This window comes from Chiloscyllium punctatum, chromosome 10, assembly GCF_047496795.1.
Source record: "Chiloscyllium punctatum isolate Juve2018m chromosome 10, sChiPun1.3, whole genome shotgun sequence".
Lineage (NCBI taxonomy): Eukaryota > Metazoa > Chordata > Chondrichthyes > Orectolobiformes > Hemiscylliidae > Chiloscyllium > Chiloscyllium punctatum.
In genome coordinates, this window is record NC_092748.1 from 76,184,770 (window position 1) to 76,211,028 (window position 26,259).

Genomic DNA, 26,259 nt, shown 5'->3' on the forward strand with positions numbered 1-26,259 from the left:
AATAAATTAAAATCTTACAATTATAATCAATATACCGCATGTTTCATTTATGGTCTTCAAAATAGAAGAAAACACAATTACTGCTCTCACTTATATTATAACACGGCATTGATTTGGTTCATGTTTTATTTCATTTCAATGAAAACTTAAATAGTAAATTGTCTAATCAGGTGTAATGGTTATTATAAGAGTAATAATTATAATGCTTTCAAAAATGGATTTGTCTACTGTTCATAATATTTGACATTTATAATGCAAACATTGAGCAATGAAAATGACTTCTTCTTCTAGACCAAATTGTACACGTTAAATTACAACATTTGTTCAATTTTTATAAATATAAAAATACATATTCATATTTTACAAACCAAGTGCAACATCTGTTAGCCACTTGTGTTTATACAATGAACTTCCAAGCATACAATTAATAGGACACAAGCTTAGAAAAAAAACACACTGGATATATTGCACATAATTTTACCTTCATCAGATTCATGCTGGTCAACGACATATTTGACTAGAAAAAAATCTGGTACGTTCACAGTTTAATACTGAGAAGAAAAAACTTTTATCCAGTATACTGATAAATACTGAAACAGATATGACTTCAGATATTCACAGTTAATCACCTGAGATAAGCTGACTACATTCTTGAGACCTGTATTAAAAATATTCAGAGTTTAGATCGGAGTGGTACTGGAAAAGCACAGCAGGTCAGGCAGCATCCGAGGAGCAGGAAAATCGACGTTTCGGGCAAAAGCCTTTCATCAAGAAGGGCTTTTGCCCGAAACGTCGATTTTCTTGCTCCTCGGATGCTGCCTGACGTGCTGTGTTTTTCCAGCAACACTCTGATCTAAACTCTGATTTCCAGCATCTGCAGTCCTCACTTTTGCCCTTAAAAATATTCACTCAGTAAAATCTATTCTAAATGTGATGCCTCACCAATATGCTTCAAGTAACTGCTAAACCATATAACACTTACGTTTTTATGCATTGAACAGCATACTGTCTTCCTAAAACTAAACCAACAGATTAACAAAATGTAGCTAGGAACAGGATGCCCTGCACAGTTATGAAAACGTGATAACTTTTTATTGATAGTGTCAGATAATCTTATTTGGTCTACATTGCTACCTTGTGAAATATGAGACTTGGTGGAATATAGAGCTGTGATCTAATATGAAATCTGTTCCTTTTAACAGCAGTAATTTTTGATGTACAGTAATTCTTCATCCAGCTTATCTAACCGACATGTTCTGAGAGAGAACAGTTTTTGATTCACTCCCCTGTACCCAACTAATAATATTTTGCTGATTTAAGCAAAAGAAACCGTAACTGACTAACACTAATTAGTGCTTGCAAAACATGTATTGCACAATCATAACTCTTTACTATTCAACTCTCCAATATAAATATATGAGGAGATATCCTGTGGAAACTCGATTTATCTATGCAGAGCAGTTTTTTGATCCGTATAGTTATCCCAATTCTATGATTAAATTGTATCATTAAATGATCACAATATACATCTATCATACAAATAATTTACATGGTTTAATTTCAATTTAAATAAAATTTTAAAAGTTGACAAAAGTAAAAGCTTTTCACCAGATTTTTCTCCTTTAAAAGTGCCAATTTCCTATTGGGTCAAAGAGGCTAGGCACCCATAAAAGTTACTCAAGTGACCACACTCTACTCTCTTCCTATAAGCATTAATTCAATGTTGGGGAGTGCCACAACTCCACCTGGCTCAACTTGAGATCTATTCAGTGCTTCAATTTTTAAAATCCACTGAGCCATTAGGACAGCAGAAAGGAAAAGTGGAACTGTTATCCACTTGTCTTCAGTATTTTAATCCATGTTACAAATGCAGCTTCTATGGTCCCCAGAATTATTGACATCTTAACATCTGATTAAAGAACCAGCAAACAGGAAAGGATTACAAGATGGACAACAGTGTGCTCCATTACTTATTGCTATACATGACATCCAAGGCAAACTTCTTGGCCGAGAACAGAACAATAATTAAAACAAATTTTTGATGCTCACATAATCATTATTATATAGAAGTTCTACTAATCATTTACAATTGTGCAGGATTGCTTTTTTTGATAAAGCTGAGGCATGAACTGCAAACCAAGCAACATAAGTGCAAATAGTGACGGATTGACATGCTTGTGAATCCTATTTGACAATCTGTGCAAGTCATTACCATTTACATATAACATTCAAACTCTGAAAAATCAATGTGCATATACAAGGGATCAACGAAGGGACTGCATTTAGCTCATTTTACTATGAAATATCTTCGAGGTAGTTCAGTATCGTTCAAAGTACAGTAGTAGCACCCTTGTCATTTGACATAGCCGTAGTTTCTTGGAGTGTTTAATCAATCCTTGTACGTATCACAAAAAAAAGAGTTCAGTCTTTTCGGTAAAAGCACCTAATGTATCCTTTTGCAAAGTGATGCTTAGCTGTGGCAGTGTTCAAACTGTACAACCTTAGTACATCCTTTAATGGAGTTAATTCCACACACAGAGGAAGAAGCCTACAACCAATGGGAGGAAGTTAGCCACAAGCAACCAAAGAGTAACCACCAGTCCTGATGACCTGGAGCAGGGATCTAGGATGACAAAAGAAACATATGTAACAGTCTTTCTACATTGCAAAACTAAATCATACTTGAGTTAATTTTGACTTTATGTATCTGCTTTTTACTGTTTTAAAAACAATGTTAAGTTTATCAGGTGTGTTTCATGCTTCAAATACTCATTTACACCACTACGCACATAAAATTACATTTTCTGCTAATCATGGTAAGAAACTTTTCTATATAATAAGTTGCATTAAAACAGTCCACAACTATCTCACACATGTTTCAAAGCAATTTTTCATATGGGAACTGAATAGTTTGCTATACGTTATCCCCAATGCACGAGAGCTACAATATTCTTCCAAGGTAAAATTACAAAATTAATATCAGATTACATTGTGAATTTTAGGTTATGAAACTTCTGACATCACGTAGAGTCATAGAGATATACAGTGTAGAAACAGACCCTTCTGTATGACTCATCCGTGCCAACCAGATATCATAAATCTAGTCCCATTTGCCAACATTTGGCATAAATGGATATGTCCCATTTGGCTCATATCCCTCTAAACCCCTCCTATTCATTTACCCATGCATTTGCCTGTTAAATATTGTAATCATTCTAGCCTTCACTTCCTGGCAGTTCATTCCATACACACAGCACCCGCTGCGTGAAAATGTTGTTCATTAGATCCCTTTTAAATCTTTCTCCTCTCATCTTAATGCAATGCCCTCTAGTTTTGGACTTCCCCACCCTGAGGAAAAGATCTTGTCTATTTACTCTATTCATGCCCTGATACTTTTATAAACCCCTATAAAGGTCACCCCTCAGCCTCTGACGCTTGAGGGAAAACAGCTTCAGTTTATTCAGCCTCTCCCTAGAACTCAAATTCTCCAAACCTGGCAACATCCTTGTAAATCTTTTGTGAACTTTCTAGCTTCACAACATCGTTTCTATAGTAGGGAGACCAGAATTGCACACATAATTTCAATAATGGCCTCACTAATGTTCTGTGCAGCCATAACATGACCTTCCAAGTCCTATACCCAATGTGCTGACCAATAAAGGCAAGCAAAAAAAATGCTATTGTCATTATCCTACCTACCTGCGATTCCACTTTCAAGGAACTATGAACCTGCACTCCCAGGTCTTTGTTCAGCAACACTATCCAAATCATTTAGATAAATTAGGAAAAGCAGTGGACCCAGCACCGTTCTTTGTGGCACATCATTGGTCACAGGTTCCCAGTCTAAAAAGCAACCCTGCACCAACACCCTCTGCCTTCTACCCTTGAGCCAGTTCTGTATCCAAATAGCTAGTTCTCCCTGTATTCAATGTGAACTAACCTGGCTAACCAGTTTGCCATGAGGAACCTTGTTAAATGCCTTCCTGAAGTCCATTCAGATCATGCTCTTCAAAAGTCTTAGTCAAGTTAGTGAGACGAGATTTCCCACGCACAAAGCCATGTTAACACTCTTTAATCTGTCCTCACCTTTCCAAATACATGTAAATCTTGTCCCTCAGGATTCCTCCAACAACTTATCCACCATCAATGACAGGCTCACCGGTCTATAGTTTTCCGGCTTTTCCTTAGCACCTTTCTTAAATAGTGGCACATTAGCCAACCTTCCAGTTTTCTGGCACCTTGCCTGTGGCTATCGATGATACAAATATCATCAAGGGGACCAGAAATCACTTCCCTGGTTTCCCAAAGGTTCTAGGGTACGCCTGATCAGGTCCTAGGGATTTATCCACCTTTATGCATTTTAAGACGTCCACCACCTGCTCCTCTATAATTTGGACAATTTTCAAAGTGTCACTATCTAGTCCCCCACATTCTCCATCTTCCGTATCCTTCCTCACAGTAAACACTAATGCAACATACTGATTGTCATAGAGATGCACGGTACGGAAACAAACCCTTCAGTCAAACTCGTCCATGCCGATCAGATATCCTAACATAGTCTAGTCCCATTTGCCTCTAAACCCTTCCTAGAACTCAACTAGCACCTGGTCCATATGCCTCTAAACCCTTCCTATTCATATACCCATCCAGATGTCTTTTAAATGCTGTAATTGTACCAGCCTCCACCACATCCTCTGGCAGCTCATTCCATACACGCAGCACATTCTACGTGAAAAGGTTGCCCATAAATCCATTTTAAAATTTTCCCCTCTCACCCTAAACCTATGCCCTCTAGTTCTGGACTCCCTCACCCCATGGAAAATACTTTGTCTATTTATTCTATCCATGCCCCTTGTGATTTTATAAACTTTTATAAGGTGACCCCTTAGCCTCCTATGCTCCACAGAAAACAGCCCCAGCCTGTTCAGCCTCTCCCTATAGCTCAAATCTTCCAACCCTGGCAACATCCTTGTAAATGTTTTCTGAACTCTTATCAAGTTTCACAACATACTTCCGATAAGCGGGAGACCGGAATTGTACACAATATTCCAAAACTAGCGTAACCAATATCCTGTAAAGCCGCAATATGACCTCCCTTCTCTTTGCTCATTGTTCTGTACAATAAAGGAAAGCATACCCAACGCCTTCTTCACAAACCTATCGACCTGCAACTCCACTTTCAAGGAACTATGAACTTGCACTCCAAGGTCTCTTTGTTCAGCAACACTCGTTAGGACCTTACCATTTAGTATATAAGTCCTGACCTGATTTCCCATTCCAAAATGCAGCACCTCACATTTATCTGAATTAAACTCCATCTGTCACTTCTCAGCCCATTGGCCCATTTGATTCAGATACTGTTGTAATCTGAGATAACCACCTTCGCTGTCCACTACACCTCCAATTTCTGTCATCTGCAAACTTATGAATTATACCTCATTTGTTCACATCCAAATCATTTGGTATCTCCCCCCATCTCCTGCAGTTCCACACACAGGCGGTCTTGCTGATCTTTAAGGGGTCCTATTCTCTCCATAGTTACCCTTTTGTCCTTCATGTATTTGTAGAATTCTTTTAATTCTTCTTAACACTATTTGCCAAATATATCTCATGTCCACTTTTTGCTCTCCTTGATTGCCCTCTTAAGCACACTCCTACTGCCTTTATAGTCTTCCAAGATTCACTCGATCTCTACTGCGTATACCTGACATATGCTATTTCCTATTCTTATCCTTAACCAAAATGCCAAATTCTCCAGTTATTCAGCACCAGAGGGTTTCCCACTTTTTTTTGATTGGTTTCGATTCCCTACAATGTGGAAATAGGCCGTTCAGCCCAACAAGTCCACATCGAACCTCCAAAGAACAACCCACCAAGACCTATTCCCCTATATGTACCCCTGACTAATCCATCTAACACTATGGGCAATTTAGCATGGCAAATTCACCTAAACTGCACATCTTTGAACTGTGGGAGGAAACTGGAGCACCCAGAAGAAACGCACGAAGACACCATGGGGAGAACGTGCAGACTCCACACAGACAGTTGCCTGAGGCAGGAATTGAACCCAGGTCCCTGGCGATATGAGGCAGCAGTCCTAACCACTGAGCCACCACTGCTGCCCTCAGTGTGACAACCTACATTTTCCTATTCAAGTCTTTGGGTTGGATTTGCATGTGTCAGTTTCTGTACCAACCTTGTCCTTCATCCTAACAGGAACATACTGCCTCTGGACTCTCTTTGTCTCATTTTTGAAGGTTTCCCATTTTCCAGCTATCCCTTTATGTGTGAACATTCACTCCCATGAACTTTTGAAAGTTCATGTCAAAACTGGCCTTCCTCCAATTTAGAACTTGAACTTTCAGATCTGGTCTATCCTTTTCAATCATTATTTTAAAACTAATAGAATTAGGGTCATTCGTCCCAAAGTGCTCCCCCACTAACACCTCAGTCACCTGCCCTGCCTTATTTCCCAACAGTAGGTCAGGTTTTGCACCGTCTCTGGTAGCTCCATCCATATAGCGAATCAGAAAATTTACTTCTACACACTTAACAACGTCCTCTCTATCCAAGCCTCTGGAAAGTTAAAATCACCTACCATAACCACCTTATTATTCTTACAGATATCTGCGATCTCCTTACAAATGTGTTTTTCAATTTCCTACTGACTATAGTGGGGGGGGGGGGGGGGGGGGGGGGGGGGGGAAAGAGGCCTGTAAAACAATCCCAATGAGCTGACCATCGCTTTCTTATTTCTCAGTTCTACTCAAACAACTTCCCTGGACATTTTCCCAGGAATATCCTAAGTACAGCTGTAACATTACCCCTAATGCAAGGTTTGTAGCTCAGGTTGAGGTTTAGGGTGTAGGTTTGCTCGCTGAGCTGTAGATGTGATATCCAGACATTTCATTACCTGGCCAGGTAACATCATCAGTGGTGACCTCCAAGTGAAGCAATGCTGTTGTCTCCTGCTTTTTATTCATATCTTTCTCCTGGGTGGGGTTCCTGGGGTTTGTGGTGATGTCAGTTCCTGTTTGTTTTTTGAGGGGTTGATAGATGACATCTAGATCTATGCAGTAATGCAAAGACTAGAACAAACAGCCCAACCAACCATCAAACCAAAAATCTGGGTCATCATAAAACCAAACAAGATAGAAGAGACATTTAACATTCAAAGTTTGGGAGAAGATTTGTAGCTCGGGTGCTCGTTGTTGTGGTTCTGTTCGCCGAGCTGGGAATTTGTCTTGCAAACGTTTCGTCCCGTCTAGGTGACATCCTCAGTGCTTGGGAGCCTCCTGTGAAGCGCTTCTGTGCTGTTTCCTCCGGCATTTATAGTGGCCTGTTTCTGCCGCTTCCAGTTGTCAGTTCGAGCTGTCCGCTGTAGTGGCTGGTATATTGGGTCCAGGTCGATGTGTTTGTTGATAGAGTCTGTGGATGCCGGGGACGAAACGTTTGCAAGACAAATTCCCAGCTCGGCGAACAGAACCACAACGACATTTAACATCATCAACAACACACTCACAGGCATAAAGTTCACCAAGGAGGAAGAAACCGACAACAAACTCGCATTCCTGGACGTCACAGTCGAAAGAAAGGACAATGGAGAACTACAAACCTGCGTATATAGAAAACTGACAAACACTGACCAAATACTTACCTACACCAGCAACCATCCCAACACACAAATGAATCTGTATCAGAACACTATCCCAATGAGCCACCACACACTGCAGCACAGACGAACTTCGGAAAACAGGAGAACCACCTATACAACGTATTCAAGAGGAACGGATAATCAAAAAATACAGTCCGCAGATTCCTCAAGAACAAACCACGACAATCAGACCAAACACTGCCAGAAACCCTAACCACCTTACCATACATCAAAGAAGTTTCAGAAATGACAGCCAGACTACTAAGACCCCTCGGAATCCTAGTAGCACACAAACCCACCAACACTCTCAAACAAAAACTAACAAACTTAAAAGACCCAGTACAACCCATGGACAAAACCAACGTCGTCTACAAAATTCCATGCAAGGAGTGCCACAAACATTACGTAGGACAAACAGGAAGAAAGTTAGCCACCAGGATACACAAACACCAGCTAGCCACAAAAAGACACGATCCACTCTCCCAAAAAACCACCATTTCGACTGGGACAACACATCTATCCTGGGACAGGCTAAGCAAAGACATTCCAGAGAATTCCTAGAGGCCTGACACTCCAACCACAATGCCATAAACAAACGCATAGATCTAGATGCCATCTATCAACCCCTCAAAAATGAACAGGAAATGGCATCACCACAAACCCCAGGAACCCCAACCAGGAGAAAGATATAAATAGAAAGCAGGAGACAACAGCTTCGCTTCACTTGGAGGTCACCACTGATGATGTTACCTAGCCAGGTAATGAAATGTCTGGATATCAAACCTACAGCTCAGCGAGCAAACCTACATCCTATTACCCCTAATCAAAAGGACAACTCCCCCTCCTTTGAATTCCCCCGTTTTCTATCCTTTCTATAGCATCTACACCCTGGAATATTAAGCTGCCAGTCCTGTCCATCCCTGAGCCATGTCTCAGTAGTTGCTATGATATCCCAGTTCCATTTTCCCAACAAGGCCCTGAGTTCATCTGCCTTACTTGTTCAGCCTCTTGCAATGAAATAAATGTAGTTTAATTACCAGACCTACCATGTTCTCTGTTTTGTTCCTGCCTGCCTTGACTATTTGACCTGCTCCTTTTCCCACTAGTCCCTCTCCCCTTTGAGAATATTCAGAGAAGCAACAGACCGTTCTGATGTCTCGCTGTCGGCCGCAGAAACGCCTGTCTCTCTGACTAGAGAGTTTCCATCACAATTGATCGCTCGGTACTTGACAGACGCCTCATTGCATTAGAGCCAGACTCGGTACCAGAAACCTGGCTGCCAGTGCTATATTCCCCTGAGAGACCATCACCCACTACATTTCAAAAACTGTATACTTGTTTGAGATGAGAATAGCCACAGGAGACTCCTGCCCTACCTGCCTCCCTCTCCTACTTTTCTGGAAATCACTCATCTACCCGACTGTAAATTTGGTTTATATCCCTCCTTGCAAATGCCATCCCTAGCTCCTGTAAATACTTCATTGCCACTAATTGCTGTTCCATCTGATCTATGTGATCTGATAGGATTTGCAACCCAACACACTTCCTGCAGACAAAATCCTCAGTAACATGGAAACTCTCCCTAATCTTCCACATCCAACCGGAACAGCACATCACTCTACTAATGGCCATCTTTGCACCTTAACAATCTACAGACCCAGCAGTCTTACTGCTCTAAAAACACTGTGCCAGGCTGACTTAGTACCTATGTTTTTATATTTTTAAAGTTTAATCGAAACATCTCAATAAAAACACAATCAAAAATAAAACCACTTTACTCACTATTATAAATTTACAAAAAAGTAATAAGGTTACACTTTAAAACTAACCACTTAACTGCTTCCCTGCTGTGAGCTCCCCCAAACAGGTTTCTTCAAGATCAGCTGTGAAACGCCATTGTTTGTTTACTTTTCTTAGAACAAACTCCATAATTCAGAGATACTTGAAACCAAACAGTTAAGGCAGCAGCAGTGCAGATTCACTGCTGGGTCAGACAGCAATGCAGGTTTCTGCTTTTGTTTGTCTACTTCTTTTTTAAAGTCCCACTGTCTTGATTTGTTTTCCCCCCAAAGTACCAAAAATTGCAAAGCATTAATTACTGCTCTTAGAATTTGAGGAAATTAGCTCGAGCACTGAAAATACCTCAAAAAAGGAGTAGCGCTTCCAGCCACAATTTTTTTTTCGTGCATGTGTAATGAAGGCAGTGACATCAAGATAGTGCATTGGAAGCTAATCTTTCATACTTGTTCTTAAACTTATCTGACAACAGTAAATTAAAAGTAAAATTGAAGATTAAACACATATACACTGAACCAAACTTATACTTTGAAGCTCACAGATGCTTACAATTTATTTGTTGTACGAGTATATGCAAAATACGATTAACAGGCCTTTGGAGTGTCATTGACAGTGATTTTAGGATTTGGATGCTAAGTAGCAAAGACATGCTCAAAAGGAATGTGAGGAGATTTTCCACTCAAATTCCCCTGAATCAAAATACACCATAGCACTGTTGTGGGTATGTGCATAGTGTCTACCTCCACTGCAGTTTCTAGGGTCAGCCAACACAAATTCTCTTTCTCATCACCCCACTGCACCAGTATTGTAATAGCAATTGATGCTCCCTTTTATATTATGACTATTTTAAAGTTTGCTTACATGATGTCAGCAAACAGAAGAACAATGCCAAAAAAATCTTGTTGATGAGCAGGATACTGAGATTATGGTAAATATGCTTATGAACTCGAAGAAACAGAAAATAACTTTATATTTTATGCTTCAGTGTTTCAAATTGAAAGAGTGTGACATGCAAACAGCACACTTATCCCTTAATTTAGTAACCAGTAACTAACTATTCATGAGGCCTAGAAAGTAATACAACTGCTCAACATTGCATATTTCATTTAAAATACAGGTGTTGCACACAGATTGCTTTAGTTATCTCACATGTATTAAAACTACTGCAGTTACCACAGGTGTATATTTAATTTCCAGAATATATACTAAATCCTAATAATGTGGATGGATATGAAAATAACACAATTCTCAATTAATTATTATTTTCAGTCCCAACTATGGCCACTAAATAAACTAGCACAGGCTCTCAAAAGAAAAAAAACTACAAGAAAGACAAACATATTACCTATTGGAATTGTCCTTGTGAAATTACTTAACGGCGGATCACGCTCTGGTGGACATGTACTGCAGAAGTCAAAACAAGATGGACATACCAGGCTTCCCGTGTAGACCCAGTCATTCATCACAACATTAATAGAAAGTACCTGCCCTGTTCGACTGCATAAATAGAACTTATCAGAAACCCAAACGATTAGTCCCTCAATTGTACAGGAAACCTAAATAACGAAACAGAAGGTATTTCACTGATTAATTTATCCTCTAAATTATCCTCCAAATTAGAAAAGACACTCTGCAAATATACTGGTTTTGTAACAGAATATAAAACAAAGCTTTCTTTGTGGCCTTTTCCCTCTCAACTTATTAAATGTGTGCTCCCACTTAGCAAAGTCGCAAAATTATTACTGCACAGCTGTAATAACGAACATACACAAAGCATCAATTTAAACATGTCTAAGTTACATGCAGACCTTTCAACCTGGGACAGGAAATCAAATTTCAAATATCCATTTCCTTTGTTAACTTGCAAATTTCTGACACTAATTAGTGATGTTGAAATTCAATGAGGTAGTTTAACAATAAATGCAGTACTATAGTGTGGCTCAATAGATGTTTAGATAGCTGCATTGCGTGTTCAACAGGGACTTTTTAATTATTTTAATTATTCTGCATTTATATATTTTTCAGTCAAGTGATTAACAGACATTTTACTTTTTATTTCTAACTGAATGATATATTTTAGTGGTTTTACTCTTTTGTATTTGCTATATTCCTATAACTTTATTTCTCATTCTTAAAACATTCTAAATTCCTTGAATGCTACTAATTTTTAATGACAGAATCAAACATCCATCAATGTCTTTGCATCCATAGTTTTCGTGCTAAAATAAAAATACTGAAAAGCTTGACGTTAGTCAGCAGTTGTTGGCAACATATTTTTGAATGAGATCCTTCAAATGAAACACTTTGGACAGAAAGTTTCTGATAAAATATTGTCCATCTTTCTTTTGTAAATGGGCCACTAATCTCATTTACATTCTATATGTGTCTGTGTTTCAGATTGTCATCAAATTTTTAAAACATGAAATGCTATTTTAATCACATGCTCACTCCAAGATGAGCACCAATAATTAGGTGCAAATAAAGAAGATTTTAAAAGGCTTAATTTGTAATTTTCATTTGCAATTTACAACCATTTCTTTCTCTACTGTGGACTCCCATAATAGTATGCTTTTCAAATTTCCAGCAGTTCTTTTATTTTACCTAGTCTATAGCTGTATTCATTTCAGACACTTTAGAGCAAATGTACTATCTGCATTAGGTTTCCTGTTAATGTTCTTGTTTGAGACTGGGAAAAATGCTGTAGTGAAACAGATAACACCACTCACTCTATAACATCCACTACCCCAGTCTGGAGAGCCTGGACTCTTGTTGCATTGCTGCATTATAAAACGAGATTTCTGAGCAAGGCAGACAGAGGTTGGTCCATATTCTTCAGCACCATAGTTTCGAGAAGGCTCTGCAATGCAAACAGATTAACATATTCACCAGTCAACCACATCTTAATATATGTAAGACACTATAAGATAGCTATCAGTCAGATCAAAACTCATAACCTATTGCATAAGTCATCTGCTGCTCAAATGTTATAAAGTATTGCACACAATTGGGAGGTCTATCAGTTAATCTTATCAAATAAAACTAGTGACATTCTTGAGCCTTTTCTTTTCAAACTATGAAAAAATGCCAAACCAACAGCAATTTCTATTTATTTGGTATTCTCGAGTAGAACACCATTCCAAAGTGCTTCAGAAAGATTTTCAATCAAGACACTAGCACATGTTCCATAGAAAAAACAGTTAATAGAGTAATCAGGACATATAATAAAAATCTATCATGGGGACTTAATCGAGATTTACAAATTCAAGGTTGAGTTCCTCTGGGTTCACAATAAATTTGAGACAACTGAAGGTCAGAGAGGTAATACTTTACAAATATCAATTAAAAGATGGACATATCCTGTAAAGGGACAGCTGGAAAATACCTTCAGTGCATGTTTCCCTTATAATGATCATTCCTAGTTTAATGAACAATGCATTATAATTTTCTTGCCAGTCTACAGGAATAGTGCCAGAACACTGAAAGATAGCAAATGTTGTTCCCTTGTTCAAGAAAGGGAGTTGAGGCAACCCTGGAAATTATAGACCAGCGAGCCTTACTTCAGTTGTGGGTAAAGTGTTGGAAAGTATTATAACAGATAGAATTTATAACCACCTAAAGAGGAATAAGTTCATTAGGGATAAGTTTATTACAGTTTTGTGAAGGGTAGGTCGTGCCTCACAAACCTTACAGAGTTCTTTGAGAAAGTGACCAAACAGGTGGATGAGGGTAAAGCGGTTGATGTGGTGTATATAGATTTCAGTAAGGCATTTGATAAGGTTCCCCACGGTAGACTGTTGCACAAAATACGGAGGTATGGGATTGAGTGTGATTTAGTGGTTTGGATCAGAAATTGGCTAGCTGAAAGAAGACAGAAGGTGGTGGCTGATGTGAAATATTCATCCTGGAGTTCAGTTGCTCGTGGGGTACCGCAAGGATCAGTTTTGGGTCCAATGTTGTTTGTCATTTATACAAATAACCTGGATGAGGGCATAGAAGGATGGGTTAGTAAATTTGCAGATGACACTAAGACCAGTAGAGTTGTGGATAGTGACGAAGGGTGTTGTAGGTTAGAGAGAAATAGATAAGCCGAACAACTGGACTGAGAGGTGGCAAATGGAGTTTAATGCTGAAAAGTGTGAGGTGATTCACTCAGGAATACAGAGTATTGAGTAACAGGTACTCAGGTAACAAGAATGCAAAGTACTGGGGTAATGCCAAGACTCTTGGTAGCGTAGAAGAACAGAGAGATCTTGATGTTCAGGTACATAGATCCTTGAAAGTTGCCACCAAAGTTGATAGGGTTGTTAAGAAGGCATACAGTATGTTAGCTTTTATTAGTAGAGAGATTGAGTTTAGGATCCATGAGGTCACGATGCAACTGTGCAAAACTCTAGTGCAGCCACATTTGGAGTATTGCGTTCAGTTCTCATCACCACATTATAGGAAGGATGTGGAAGCTTTGAAAAGGGTTCAGAGGATTTACTAGGATGTTGCCTGGTATGGAGGGAAGGTCGTATGAGGAAAGGCTGAGGGACTTGAGGCTGTCATTGGCTAGGCATATGGACGAGAATGGACTAGTGTAGGTTAGACAGGCTTCAGATTGGTTCCAAAGGGTTTGTACTACACTGTAATGTTCTATGTTTCTATGTTCTAAGTATAGGATTAGCTAACAAAATCAAGATGAGTAATCATGAATAAGAAAACAGGAGGGATACGCCATTCGGCTGTTCAAGCCTGCTTCACCATTCTGGATATAAAAATGAGGTGCTGAAGAAACACACCAGGTCTGACAGCACCTGGAGACAGAGAGAGAAGCACACGTAACATTGAGTCCAACACGGTTCTTCTGAAGAAGTGATATCAGATTTGAAACATTGACTGTTTCTCCAGAGATGCTGCCAGACCTACTGTATTTTTCTAGTACATTGTTTTTATTTCAGATTTCCACTATTCAGTGTTTTGCTTTTAATTGCAACCTTTCTCCTTTACATTGGATTGTCTGCTCTGATGCCATATTTCTGCCCATATCCCTTGATGTCAAAAGTAACAACAAATCTGTCAACCTTTGCTTTGAACTAACCTTACTGAACTTCTACCACTTTATGTGGTAGAAAATTCTAAATATTCACCACTCTTTGAGTGATGAAGTTACTCCTTGTCTTGGTCTTCAATGGTTCATTCTGAAACCACTTATTCTGAAACTGTGCCTTTGGGCTCTAGACTGCACAGTCAAGCAAAACATTCATTCTGAGTCTTTTTTTTATATCCCTAAAGAATTTTAAGTTTTTAACGGGGACACCTCTCAGTCTCCTGAAATCCAGAAAATACAGACTCACTCTCCTTAATCTGTCTTGATGGTGAATGATCAGTCTGGTGAACCTCCATTGCACTCTTTTATGGCATATTATCCTTTGTTAGGCAAGGAGGCCAGAACTATATACAATACTCCAGGTGCAATCTCACGGTTGTTTTGCATCGAAAGCTTCCTGAAAATCCATATAGAGCATATTCTCTGGTTGCTCCTTATTAACACTGCTACTAATATCCATAAAACCTCCCTCAGGTTTGTCAAAAACTACTTGGTCTTCATAAATCCACATTAAGACTGCTCAACCAATTATTTTCTACACATTACAAGAAAAAAACATATAAAATTCTGTATCTAAAATCTCAGCCTAGTTAGCCCAACATGAAGACAGAAAACAGACTTTTTGATTTGAATCAAAGTTATTCAGTGAATCAAAACCGTCAAAACATTTCCTGCTTAAGAGAACAAGAAATACATGACACTGAAATTACCGCACTCAGTGCATTAATTTGACATCAATAAAATCTAAATACTAAATGATCATTTTCAAGGTAAATTTCCAGATATACAGGCATGCATTGTTCATCATTATTTCTTGAAATCTTTTAAAACTTGTGCAATAACAAACTGAGGGAAAGGAGGCATGTGGATAGCAATAACAACCTAATTTCAAAGTCTCTGGAAATTTATCAGAAATTTCACAATCCTAATACAGCAGATCACTATGTCATAGTTCAAAAACTATTCATAGAATGGACAGAGTAACCAACCTGGTTGATTTTGAGAGATTCTGCAATCAGAGCCACGCTGGAATTCACCACTTATATACCAACTGAACTCCTGACTAAAAGGACAGTAGTCAGCTATTTCCACTGATCCACCATAGTACTGCAGCTCTCCTTCTGGTACACCATCAAGGTAGTCAAAATACTGTTAAAAATAAATACAAGCCCTCATTAACTAAATTCGAGTAATGCTGAAAAAGATATTTTGTCTAATTTTTTCATCTTGCACTTACCAGGACATTTTACAAGAATGAAGTTTCAAGATAAAAACTAATACTGATCCTATATGAGGAGAGTGCTGTTGATTGGCAGTTAACATCCATGCTTTGTTAAATGTTCTGATTAATGAAAGATGAAAAGCTTCAGCAGACTGTGTCTCTTTTTTCAATAATGCTCAAGTTCTAGGTAAATTATTAAAATTTTGTCTTGATAAAATTAAGGGCTGAAAGAAACAAAATATAACAAAAGACGCAAAGGCAAAATACAGCAAATGCTGGATATCTAAAATACGAATAATGTCATCAAGAGAAGCAGAATTAACATTTAGCATAGTGGCCTTCCATCAGATCTTGAAACTATTATAGTATTAAGGTTTTCAAGCCAATTTTACACACGAGGTAAACCGGAATGTAAAAAGGAAAGTATTTTATTATACCTGATACTCTGATGGTAGATGTGCTGGGAACTTCTCTAAATTACAGACTGCTACAGCCTTCTGATCCTGCCGACATGTTAACCGTAATGGAGATGTCCTCAGTGTGTCACAATATGGAGTTATATTCTTATTCCTGGAGAAAACCATGTACAATTTCATTACTTATTGCAGTTCAATAACAATCACTTTGGACAAACTTCGACTGTCAATTTTCATTTCCTATTTATAAAGATAGAAAGTAGCAAAGCAAACTAATCTACTTTATTCTTACTTTATTTTGAAACATATTCAAGAAAAATTTTATAAGGGATAGTAATGGATATAATGACAATATTACATACCAATCATCAATTTTGCGGAATATCACTATCAAAGCAGAAAAAACTATGCTATGTAATGATGTAAAATGATGTAATATACAATCAATTTTCAATCCCATTATCTCAAGAGATAGCTGATGCATGATGTTTACAGATTAGATACCAGTCCTAATGTACTTTATTAGAATAACTGTGCTCTATGTATTTAATTATAGTTTCTCAACATTGCAGATGTTTAACCACAACATATTTAACGCTCTTGAAAGCCTTAATATTAAACTCATATATAATAGCAACAGATTTGACCTTATGTTCTGAGGAAAGGTCACCGGGCTCAAAACATTAATTCTGAATACACTTCACAGATGCTGCCAAATCGACTGGGTTATTTTCCAGCAACTTCTGCTTTTCTTGTTGATGTCAGGTGATACTTCCTTTCCCAGACAGTAATGAGCCAAGAGACTACATTTGCAACTCGTACAGAAGATGTTGGCTCTGCATGCCTTCAAAAGTGAGGTGAACCAGTTTGTCACTAAGGTAAAGTTTACATCAGACAGAATGCATGTAAATATCCTGAAGTACAAAACACTTGGTCTATTTGAGCATTGACTGGTTTCAATTGTGTGAGTGAATCAGAGAGAAATATTCCAGAGTATTATTTTCCATTGTTGTCCCTTTTCTACTATTTTACTGTCTCTACTAAAAATGTTCTTATTAGCAGGGAAAAGGAGAGCAGGGTGTTATAAAGAAGTGCCCAATCATAATGGTTTGACAGAACACTTAGTTTGCATTTGTCATCAATTTCTACACTTACAAGTGCTTCAAAATGGGGGAGATGGTACTATTATGAAATATAAGTTAAATATATCTCCTCAATGTTATCAAACAAGAAAATAAATAACTAAAACGCCCTCTTATTAGAGGATACAACCAACAAAACACACAAAAAAAGGAAAATTATAGGCAAAATTGCATTTACATTATAAATCAAATATCCCAATCCTCACATCGTCCACCCAATCACAGAAGGCCTTAAGTATACTGACAGATATGGTCTGATACTTTTCTGGGGGTCAACCAAGGATGGACAAGGAGGAGACATGCAGCCTGATCAATTACCCCAAGGGCTTGCACCGAACTTGAACCTGTGGATGGCCAAGAAATTCATTCATTCATATTGACATTAACTGTTCAAAGTAGAGCTCATCTTACTGGCTAGTAAGTACAGAAAATGCATCTACCCAGGTTGCAGAAAGAAAAACTAAGTTGATTCTGTGGAGAGTTTGTTTCCGCTTGTGGGAGAGTTCAATACCACAGTGCATAAGCTCAGAGTAAGAGGTTTCTGTTTAAGACAAGAGATAAGGAAGAATTTCTTCTCAGTGGGTCATGAACACGTGGAATTATTTCACGCAGAGGATAGTTAAGGCCAGGTCATTAAAAATCTTCAGAGGTGAGATAGGTTTAAATCAATAAGGTGATCAAAAGTTATGGGGATAAACAGGAAAATTAGAATTAAAGATTATTCAATCAGCCTTGATGTCACTGAATGGCAAACAGACTTGATGGGCCAAATAGCCTACTCTATTCCAGCATCTTATGGACCATATTTCTAGCCTTTGGCATTTTAATTAGTTTAGTCCTTTCTTGACTACACACAGTGATGTCTGTGTTCAACTAAGACCATAAGACAAAGGAGCAGAAATTAGGCCTAGAGCCCATCGAGTCTGCTCTGCCATTCAATCATGGCTGATGAGCTTCTCATCCTATTTTCCCACTTCATCCCCATAACCCTTAATCCGCTTGATATTTAAGAACATATGTATCTCAGTCTTCAATGATCTAGCCTCCACAGCCTTCTGTGGCAATGATTCCACAGATTCATCACTTTCTGGCTGAAGAAGCTTTTCCTTATCTCTGTTCTAAAAGTATTCCTTTTACTCTAAGGCTATGCCCTTGGTCCTGGTCTCTCCAACCAATTGCACCATCTTCCCAACATCTACTCTTTCCAGGCCATTCAGTATACAAACCTTCACAAACCTTGCAAAACTTCAGTATTCTGTATATTTCAATTAGGTTCCTCCTCATCCTTCAAAACTCTTTCAAGTATAAACTAAAGTCCTCAAACATTCCTCATATGTTAAGCTTTTAATTCCTGGAACCTTTCTCATTAACCTCCTCTGAACATGCTCCAGGACCAGTACATCCTTCCTGAGATATGGAGCCCGAACTGTGCACAATATACCAAACGTTATCTGACAAAAATTCTAGTCTCCCCTAAAATTAATAAAGTTTGCAATCAGTTATTGCATAAGGTATCCAAGTATTGTGAAAGTTAATATGAGTGACTGGTCTGTCAATAGAAATAGGCATTGCTAGTGAATCGATTAATGTTCCTTTGTGATATTCCTTTTGTATTCATCTGACATCAGATCATCTTCAATAAGAGACAATATGACATTCAATGGTGTTACCATCTCTGAATCATCCACTACCAACATCCTGGGATTACAACTGACCAAAAACACAACTGGACTCGCCACATAAATACAGTGGCTAAAAGAGGTGAGAAATACCACAGCAGGAACTCACCTCCTGATTCCCTAAAGCCTGTCCACCATCTACAAAGCACAAGTAATGTGATAGAATAATCTCTAAATGCCAAGATGAGTACAGCTCCAACAAACACTCAAGACGTTTGACACCATCCAGGACAACTTGCTAGATTGGCACCACATCCATAAACATCCATTACTTCTAGCACAGACCCTCATTAACAGCGGTGTTTCCTATTTAAAAGATGCACTGCAGAAATTCAACAAAGATCCTTAAACAGCACCTTCCAAGCCTACAAGCATTTCCATCGAGAAGGACAAAGGCAGCAGATATATGGAAACATCATAATCTACAAGTTCCCCTCCAAGCCACTCACTATACTGACTTGGAAATATATTGCCGTTCCTTCACTGTCACTGTGTCAAAATCCTGGAATTCCCTGCGTAATGGCACTTAATGCCTACCATGGACTGTAAATGCTGAAGGTAGCAGCTCATAACCATCTTGTCAAGGGCCAACTAGGATGGGCAATAAATGCTACCAGCTAGTGATGCCCATATTCCCATGAGTGAATAAAAATAAAAGAGTGATGTTTGAAATACCTTGCACATTGAAACTTTAATTTTCTTCTAACTGTAATGGTAGAAAGGCAAGAGGCAACAGAGTCAGTCTTCCTATACAAATGCTTTTCTTCATAGTTATGGGATCCAAAATTATAAGATTAACAGAAATTCAAATTTAAAGTTTCACTAGAAATTTATTATAGTCTCAGCAAAACATTATTTTGTTAATCTTTACTTAATAATACTCAAACTTCATTCATGATTTTACCTTGAATCAATTTACCAACAAGGAGTTGATGAAGGGACAGTGCAATTTCACACTAATTCACAGTTACACATTGTCCCAGTTCTTCAGCTGTAAGATCACATTTTAGATGGTTGAAATAAAAGCTTGCCTATGGAAGGGCAACAAGTAAAAGGTATTGGGAACTCAACTAAATATTACAAATTATAGTAAATAATATTAAGCATATCTGCATAAAAACAGCTTCAATCAACACTCCAGACACTGCTCCATATAGCATGTTAGACTGCTAATAGTTATTAAAGGCACCAGATCTATTAACAGCTCTGTATATAAAGTACAATACTTACACCTTCCGTTGTTGGTCAATCCAGTACTTGCAGCTTTTCATTACAAAGTCACAGCCCATGCCTTCACCCCATTCCAGTCTCTCTGCCATACTATAATTGGCTTTGTACCATCTGTTGGTGGTGGTGGTGGTGGCGGCAAATGATGTTAGAAAAAGAAAAATATTACTATTAATACTTTTAATGACTATTGCCAAACATTTGTAGCAGATAAAAACAAATCCACATTGATATAATTGAGCTTCAAACTCAAATCTACCTTTCTACAAATTTACTATTTTCATCAGAGGCCACTTTATTTAGGCAAGTCACAACAGCTTTTCATGCATCCTGATCACTGAATGCTCCCTTTTAATTAACATAATAGTTGGATTTTAAGATTATAACACACCAATTTGCGATAAAGCATGGCTCTGTATTAATGGACATCCATCTGACCTATGCATAAGTCATACTTGTAGATGGCTAAGAATAAGATATTAGGACAGTTATTTTCCCTTTTTGCCTCAGGTATTGATTACTTTTCGTGACAGTCTCAAAGTCTCACTCTACCTCAACAAGCTTCCAACATAAATGGAATGACAGGAAGAGGAGTCAACTCATATTCATATGCAAACTATAAACTGGTTTCAGTGGATAGGTTGTCTGAAATGTTGTTGTATACAATGCTTTTTAACTTTGCATTGAGTTAACACCACATTACATTCTCACGATAAATTAAAGTACTTTGCAGCTAATGCTTAATAAGGAAGTAGTAGTACTATAAAAGAACCCAATCCTAATCTAATGTCAAAACCCATTAAACCCAAACAGCTTCTGGCTTGCTCCTGAAAATGATGCAGCAATTTTTTTTTAGCAGGTACAATATTTAATGTACTTGATAGGTTACTGAATTTATAATTGCAAAGACTGAATTATTAATGCACAATATCTGGAAATTAAAGAAGTTAATATCACTGATTGTGAAATTGTTGAATTATCATAAAAGCTCAAGTAATGTTCCTAAGGGAAGAAAATCCTTCCATGTGCACCACAGCTAACCTCTGTGACTCAGTTCCACAAGGACTTGGTTGTCATTTACATGCTCCCTGAATTCATGTAAGTGGAGATTGTGCTGTAGTGATAATGTCACTAGACTTGTAATCCAGAGCTAATGTTTTGAAGACAAGAGCTCAAATTCCACCACAGCAGCCAATGGAATTTTTATTCAATTAAATTCATCTGGAACATCTCAGGAAAGGTAAGTCAGTAATAATCAGCTGTTGTACAAAAGAAAATTCTGATTCACCAATGCCCTTTAGAGAAGGAAGTCAAACATCCTTACATGGTCTGGTCTCTTGTGCAACAAGATCCGTAAGATTTACTTAGTTAAACATTTCTTAACAGTTTGTAACAGCAATTAGGGACGGGCCTTTCAGTGACACACACATCCCATGAACAAATAAAAGAAGTCATTTATTTGTAAACAAACTTAAACAATGATGAATGGACAATAAGTGTAGGTTTGGAAAAGCACAGCTGGTCAGGCAGCATCCGAGGAGCAGGAGAATCAACATTTCGAGCATAAGCTCTTCATCAGGAATTACTGCATTCCTTGACTCAGATCTCCAGCATCTGCAGTCCTTACTTTCTCCCAAGTGCAGGTCTTGCTAAGTGGTATAAAAGCCTGAGAATTCCTTCTCAAACTTGACTGCAACTTCACTGCAAAATGACCAGGTGATGCACTGTAACTGAAGACTTTATGAATTTAATGTTAGATAAATACAGGAACTGGATGCTCCTAAACATGCTCCAAGAAAATGGAATCAGCAAACTGAGTGAATGAACTCTGTACAGACACGCTACTCTGCCAAATCATTTGATCACTAATATGATTCAAATGCGCTCACTGCATAACTCACTTCCTAAATTTGTGCCCAGACGCTTCAGTATGACTAATATCTGAAATACAGATGTAACAAACAAATTTAAGAAGTTAGAACTGCACAAGATTTGGATTTTCAACTCCTTCAAGAATTAGTTAACGTGCATTTGTCTACCACATATTTGTTTACTCATACAATCTATAAAAAATTGACACAAGCTAATCTGTCACATAAGCAAATGAGTGTAAAAGGGCATTTTCAGCAAATTATATCCTGCATAAAGCAAGTTTTCTAACACCATTTTCCATTCTAATTTTAAATACTTTGTTTAGCTAGAAAGATCCAAGATCTTAAGTGTTGCGCAAAAGCTGGAGGTCTGTTGGAATCATTGTTAGAAATGCTCTGCGCACGTTTTCTCTTTCCCAGTGTTTATAACTTTGTTTTTAATCCATACGTTTTGAAATGTTTTAAATATTTTGATTGAACTTCGAATTAAAAAACAGAAAATGGTTTCCCAAGCCATTCCACAATGTGAAAATCTGCTTACATGTGATCCATCTTACCCTGTATCTTCTAAAGCTGCCAAGGTTAACCTGGAGAAAACTCTGTTTTGTGTGTGAGATCCTGTCATTGCTTCATTCTGGGTAGAAACAGAAGAACAAAATATCATCAAGAACTTAAAAGGACAAATCAAATCAAATAGTTTTGCCTTTCTTTTTGAATTCACAGTGATTATAAAAATGAAGTAGTTATCAGGAGCCCACACTTTCCTGTTTCTCTCTTTTGGCAAAGATAAAGGTCCAACTATCTTTAAGTAGAGACTCACTAAATCACACAGCTTTCATAATTCATGACAAGCTGGGAGATTCAAACCTCAATCTTGTTCAATGCTTGACTCAATTCAGTCGACAGCAAATTATTTCTTCAGCCTTTCCTCATTTTGAAACACTTTAGCAAATGGAAGATTAACCTATCATCTTTTATGATGTGGAGTTGCCAGTGTTGGACAGGGGTGGACAAAGTCAGAAGTCACATTACATCAGGTTATCATTCAACAGGTTTAATTGAAATCACAAGCTTTCAGAACGCTACTCCTTTGTCAGGTGAAGCCGTGCTCTGAAAGCTTATGATTTCAAATAAACCTGTCAGACTATAACCTGGTGTCATGTGACTTCTGACTATCATCTTTTATGGCATTGTATATCACATACTGCCGCTCAATGTAAAAGACACAATCAAGCTAAAACCTACATTACTTGGTAAAAGCCAATCTACAAAGGGAAAATATTATCAGTGTTCAAATCACATGAAAACAACGGACAAAATTTTATACCTTCTGCCCAATGGAAGAGGATGGAAGAAAATATAACCTGAATGGGAGGAGTCTTTAATTAAATTATTCACTAAATATTGGTGATGCACACATCCTATTAACAGACAGTTAAAATTTTCCCTTCTGAAATTTGTGATGCAATTTTATTTATAAGATTGCACACACCCTAGTCTGAATTCCAGTTTATCCGATGGTTTGGAATAAATTGCCATTAATTTCATTAGGGAGGTGACGGCCTCGTGGTATTATTGCAGGGCTGTTAATTCAGAGACTCAGGTAATACTCTAGGGACCTGGGCGGGAATCCTGCCACAGCAGATGTTGGAATTTGAATTCAATGAAAATATTGAATTAGAAGTCTAACAATATCCATGAATCTGTTGTCAAATGTCAGAAAAGTCCATCTGGTTGACTGGTGTCCTTTAGAGAAGCAAATTGCCATCCTTATCTGGTTGCACCGACCTGTGGTTCCAGACACAAGGTAATGTGGTAGATGGGAAATAAATGCTGGCCCAGCCAGTGGTGCCCTCATCCCGTGAATGTGTTTTTAAAAAATACTGCCCATTAACAAAAGATCTGTGATTGGGTAAACTGGGACATCAGAAATCTGGCTCACTTTATTCTCCAAGCTTACACATTATCCCAGGTTGAGAAATCTAACCTTTCAATTTGTGGTCTAAGACATTCCAGCAAAGATCTTTTAGATTTCATTAGAACTTTTTTTTTTAATTCACTCATGGGATGTGGGCACCCTTGACTGGGCCAACATTCATTGGTCATCCTCAGAAAGTAGTGGTGAGTTGCCTTCTTGAACTTATAAATTCCATTCAGTTAGGTAGACCAACAATGCCGTCAGAGAGAGTTCCAGGATTTTGACAGTGTGCTGAAGGAATGATGATGTATTGCCAAGACTGGAAGCACAGTGTTTTAGAAGGGAATTGATTTGATTGATTTATTACTGTCACATATACCAAGGTACAGTGCAAAGTGTTGTCTTGCATGTTTTACAGGCATATCGTACTATACAAGTGCATCAGTGTAACAGAACCGAGTGCACGATACAGCTGCTCAGAAGGTACAAGAGAAATCAACCTTAACACTTAAGAGGTCCATTCAAAAATCTGGTAACTGCGAGAAGAAGCTGTTCTTGAGTCTGATCATACGTGTATTCAAAATTTTATACCTTCTGCCCAACGGAAGTGGATGGAAGAAAATATAACCTGAATGGGAGGAGTCTTTGATTATGTTGGTTGCTTTCCCAATGCAGCAGGAAGTACAGTTGAGGTCAATGGTTGGAAGGTTGGCTTGCGTGATAGACTGGGCTGTGTTCACAACTCTCTGTAGTATCTTGCGGTCTTGGGAAGAGCAGCTGCCACACCATGCCACTAAGCACTCTCTCTCTTTCCTGTACTCGGTCTTGTCATTGTTTGAGATTGGTCCTACAACGGTGGTGTCATCATCTAACCTGTAAATGAAGTTGGGGCAGAATTTGGCCATGTAGTCACATATGTATAAGTAGTACAGTAGGGGGCTGAGTATGCAACCTCACGGGAATCTGGTGTTGAGGATTATCATCAAGGTGTTGTGATCGCCTACTGACTGTTGGTCAGGAAATCACAAATCCACAGACAGAAACAGAGTCAGGTTTGGAGGTGAGGTTGTTTGAAATATTAGCAGAACAGTAGTCAATAAGTAGGAACCTGATGTAGACATTCTTGTTATCCAGATGTTCCAGAATAAATGTAGACCAGGGAGACAGCTTCTGTCATGGACATGTTGCGCTGGTATGTGATTTGCAAAGGATCAAGGCAACCCTGGGAGGCTGCAGTTAATGTAAAGCCATGACCAACCTCTCGACACTTCATACTTCTGACCTTATGATGGCGAGAAAGTCTTGATGCAGTAGCTGAAGGTGGTTGGGCCAAGGTCATATTGTGAGGAACACTTGTAGAGATGTCCAAGCATTGAGATACTTCTTAATTATCAATTTGCAGGTGGTGGTGTTTCCATGTCTTTGCCACCCTTGTCCTTCAAGATGGTGGTGGTCCTGGGATTGTAAAACACTGACTAATAAGCCTCGGTGAATTTCTGCAGTGCATCTTGCAGATAATGGACACTATTGCTACTGAGCATCAGTGGTGGAGAAACTGAATTTTTGTTGCCAAACATGTAGGCTGCTTTGACCTGGATGGTGTCAGGTTTCTTGAGTGTGACCACAGTTGCACTGATCCAGGCAAGCGGGGAGTATTCTGTCACACTCCTGAATTGTACCTTTCAGACTGTGTTCAGATTTTAAGAAGTCAGGAGGTAAGTTACTTGTTGCAAAATTCCTAGCCTCTAACCTCCACTGTACTTATATAACTAGTCCAGTTCAGTTTCTGCTCAATGGTAACTATCAGGATGTGGATGGGTGGGGATTCAGTGATGGTGATAATCTCTCTTCTTGCAAATGGTCATTGTATGGCACTTATGTGACTTAATTGCTGCTTGTCATGTGTCAGCTCAGTCTCTGTTGCATTTGGGCACTAGACTGCTTCAATATCTGAGTTGTTGTGAAATATGCTGAACAGTGTGTAATTATCAGTGAACATCCCCACTTCTGCTGGTGAGAAAGTCATTGGTGAAATAGTTGAAAGTGGTTAGGCCAAGAACACCACCCTGAAGAACATTTGAAGAGACGCCCAGGCACTGAGAGGACTGAATTCTAAGCACAACAATCCTTTGTAACTGTAGCTAGTGGGGTGCTTTCCCCTTGATTCCCACTGATTATAGTTTTGCTAAAGACATGTTGGTCAAACGCAACCTTGAGGTCAAGGGCAGTCAGCCTCACCTCATT

General features: G+C 38.4%; 1 protein-coding gene across 2 annotated transcripts in view; it reads right to left on the reverse strand.

The window, feature by feature from the left end:
* Nucleotides 1-809: 809 nt before the first annotated feature.
* Nucleotides 810-26,259, reverse strand: part of lmln (leishmanolysin-like (metallopeptidase M8 family)) — an 82,972-nt gene continuing 57,522 nt past the window's right edge. The window contains exons 11-18 of one of the 2 annotated variants that reach the window (XM_072579592.1): nt 22,655-22,731; nt 20,230-20,340; nt 16,200-16,332; nt 15,530-15,689; nt 12,178-12,308; nt 10,797-11,007; nt 6,914-7,069; nt 810-2,623 (exon numbers count right to left, since the gene is read on the reverse strand). In XM_072579592.1, the coding sequence (XP_072435693.1) occupies nt 2,523-2,623; nt 6,914-7,069; nt 10,797-11,007; nt 12,178-12,308; nt 15,530-15,689; nt 16,200-16,332; nt 20,230-20,340; nt 22,655-22,731 (1,080 nt within the window). In that variant the 3' untranslated portion in view covers nt 810-2,522. The remainder of the gene's footprint in view (nt 2,624-6,913; nt 7,070-10,796; nt 11,008-12,177; nt 12,309-15,529; nt 15,690-16,199; nt 16,333-20,229; nt 20,341-22,654; nt 22,732-26,259) is intronic. The other variant, XM_072579593.1, reaches the window with a different exon arrangement.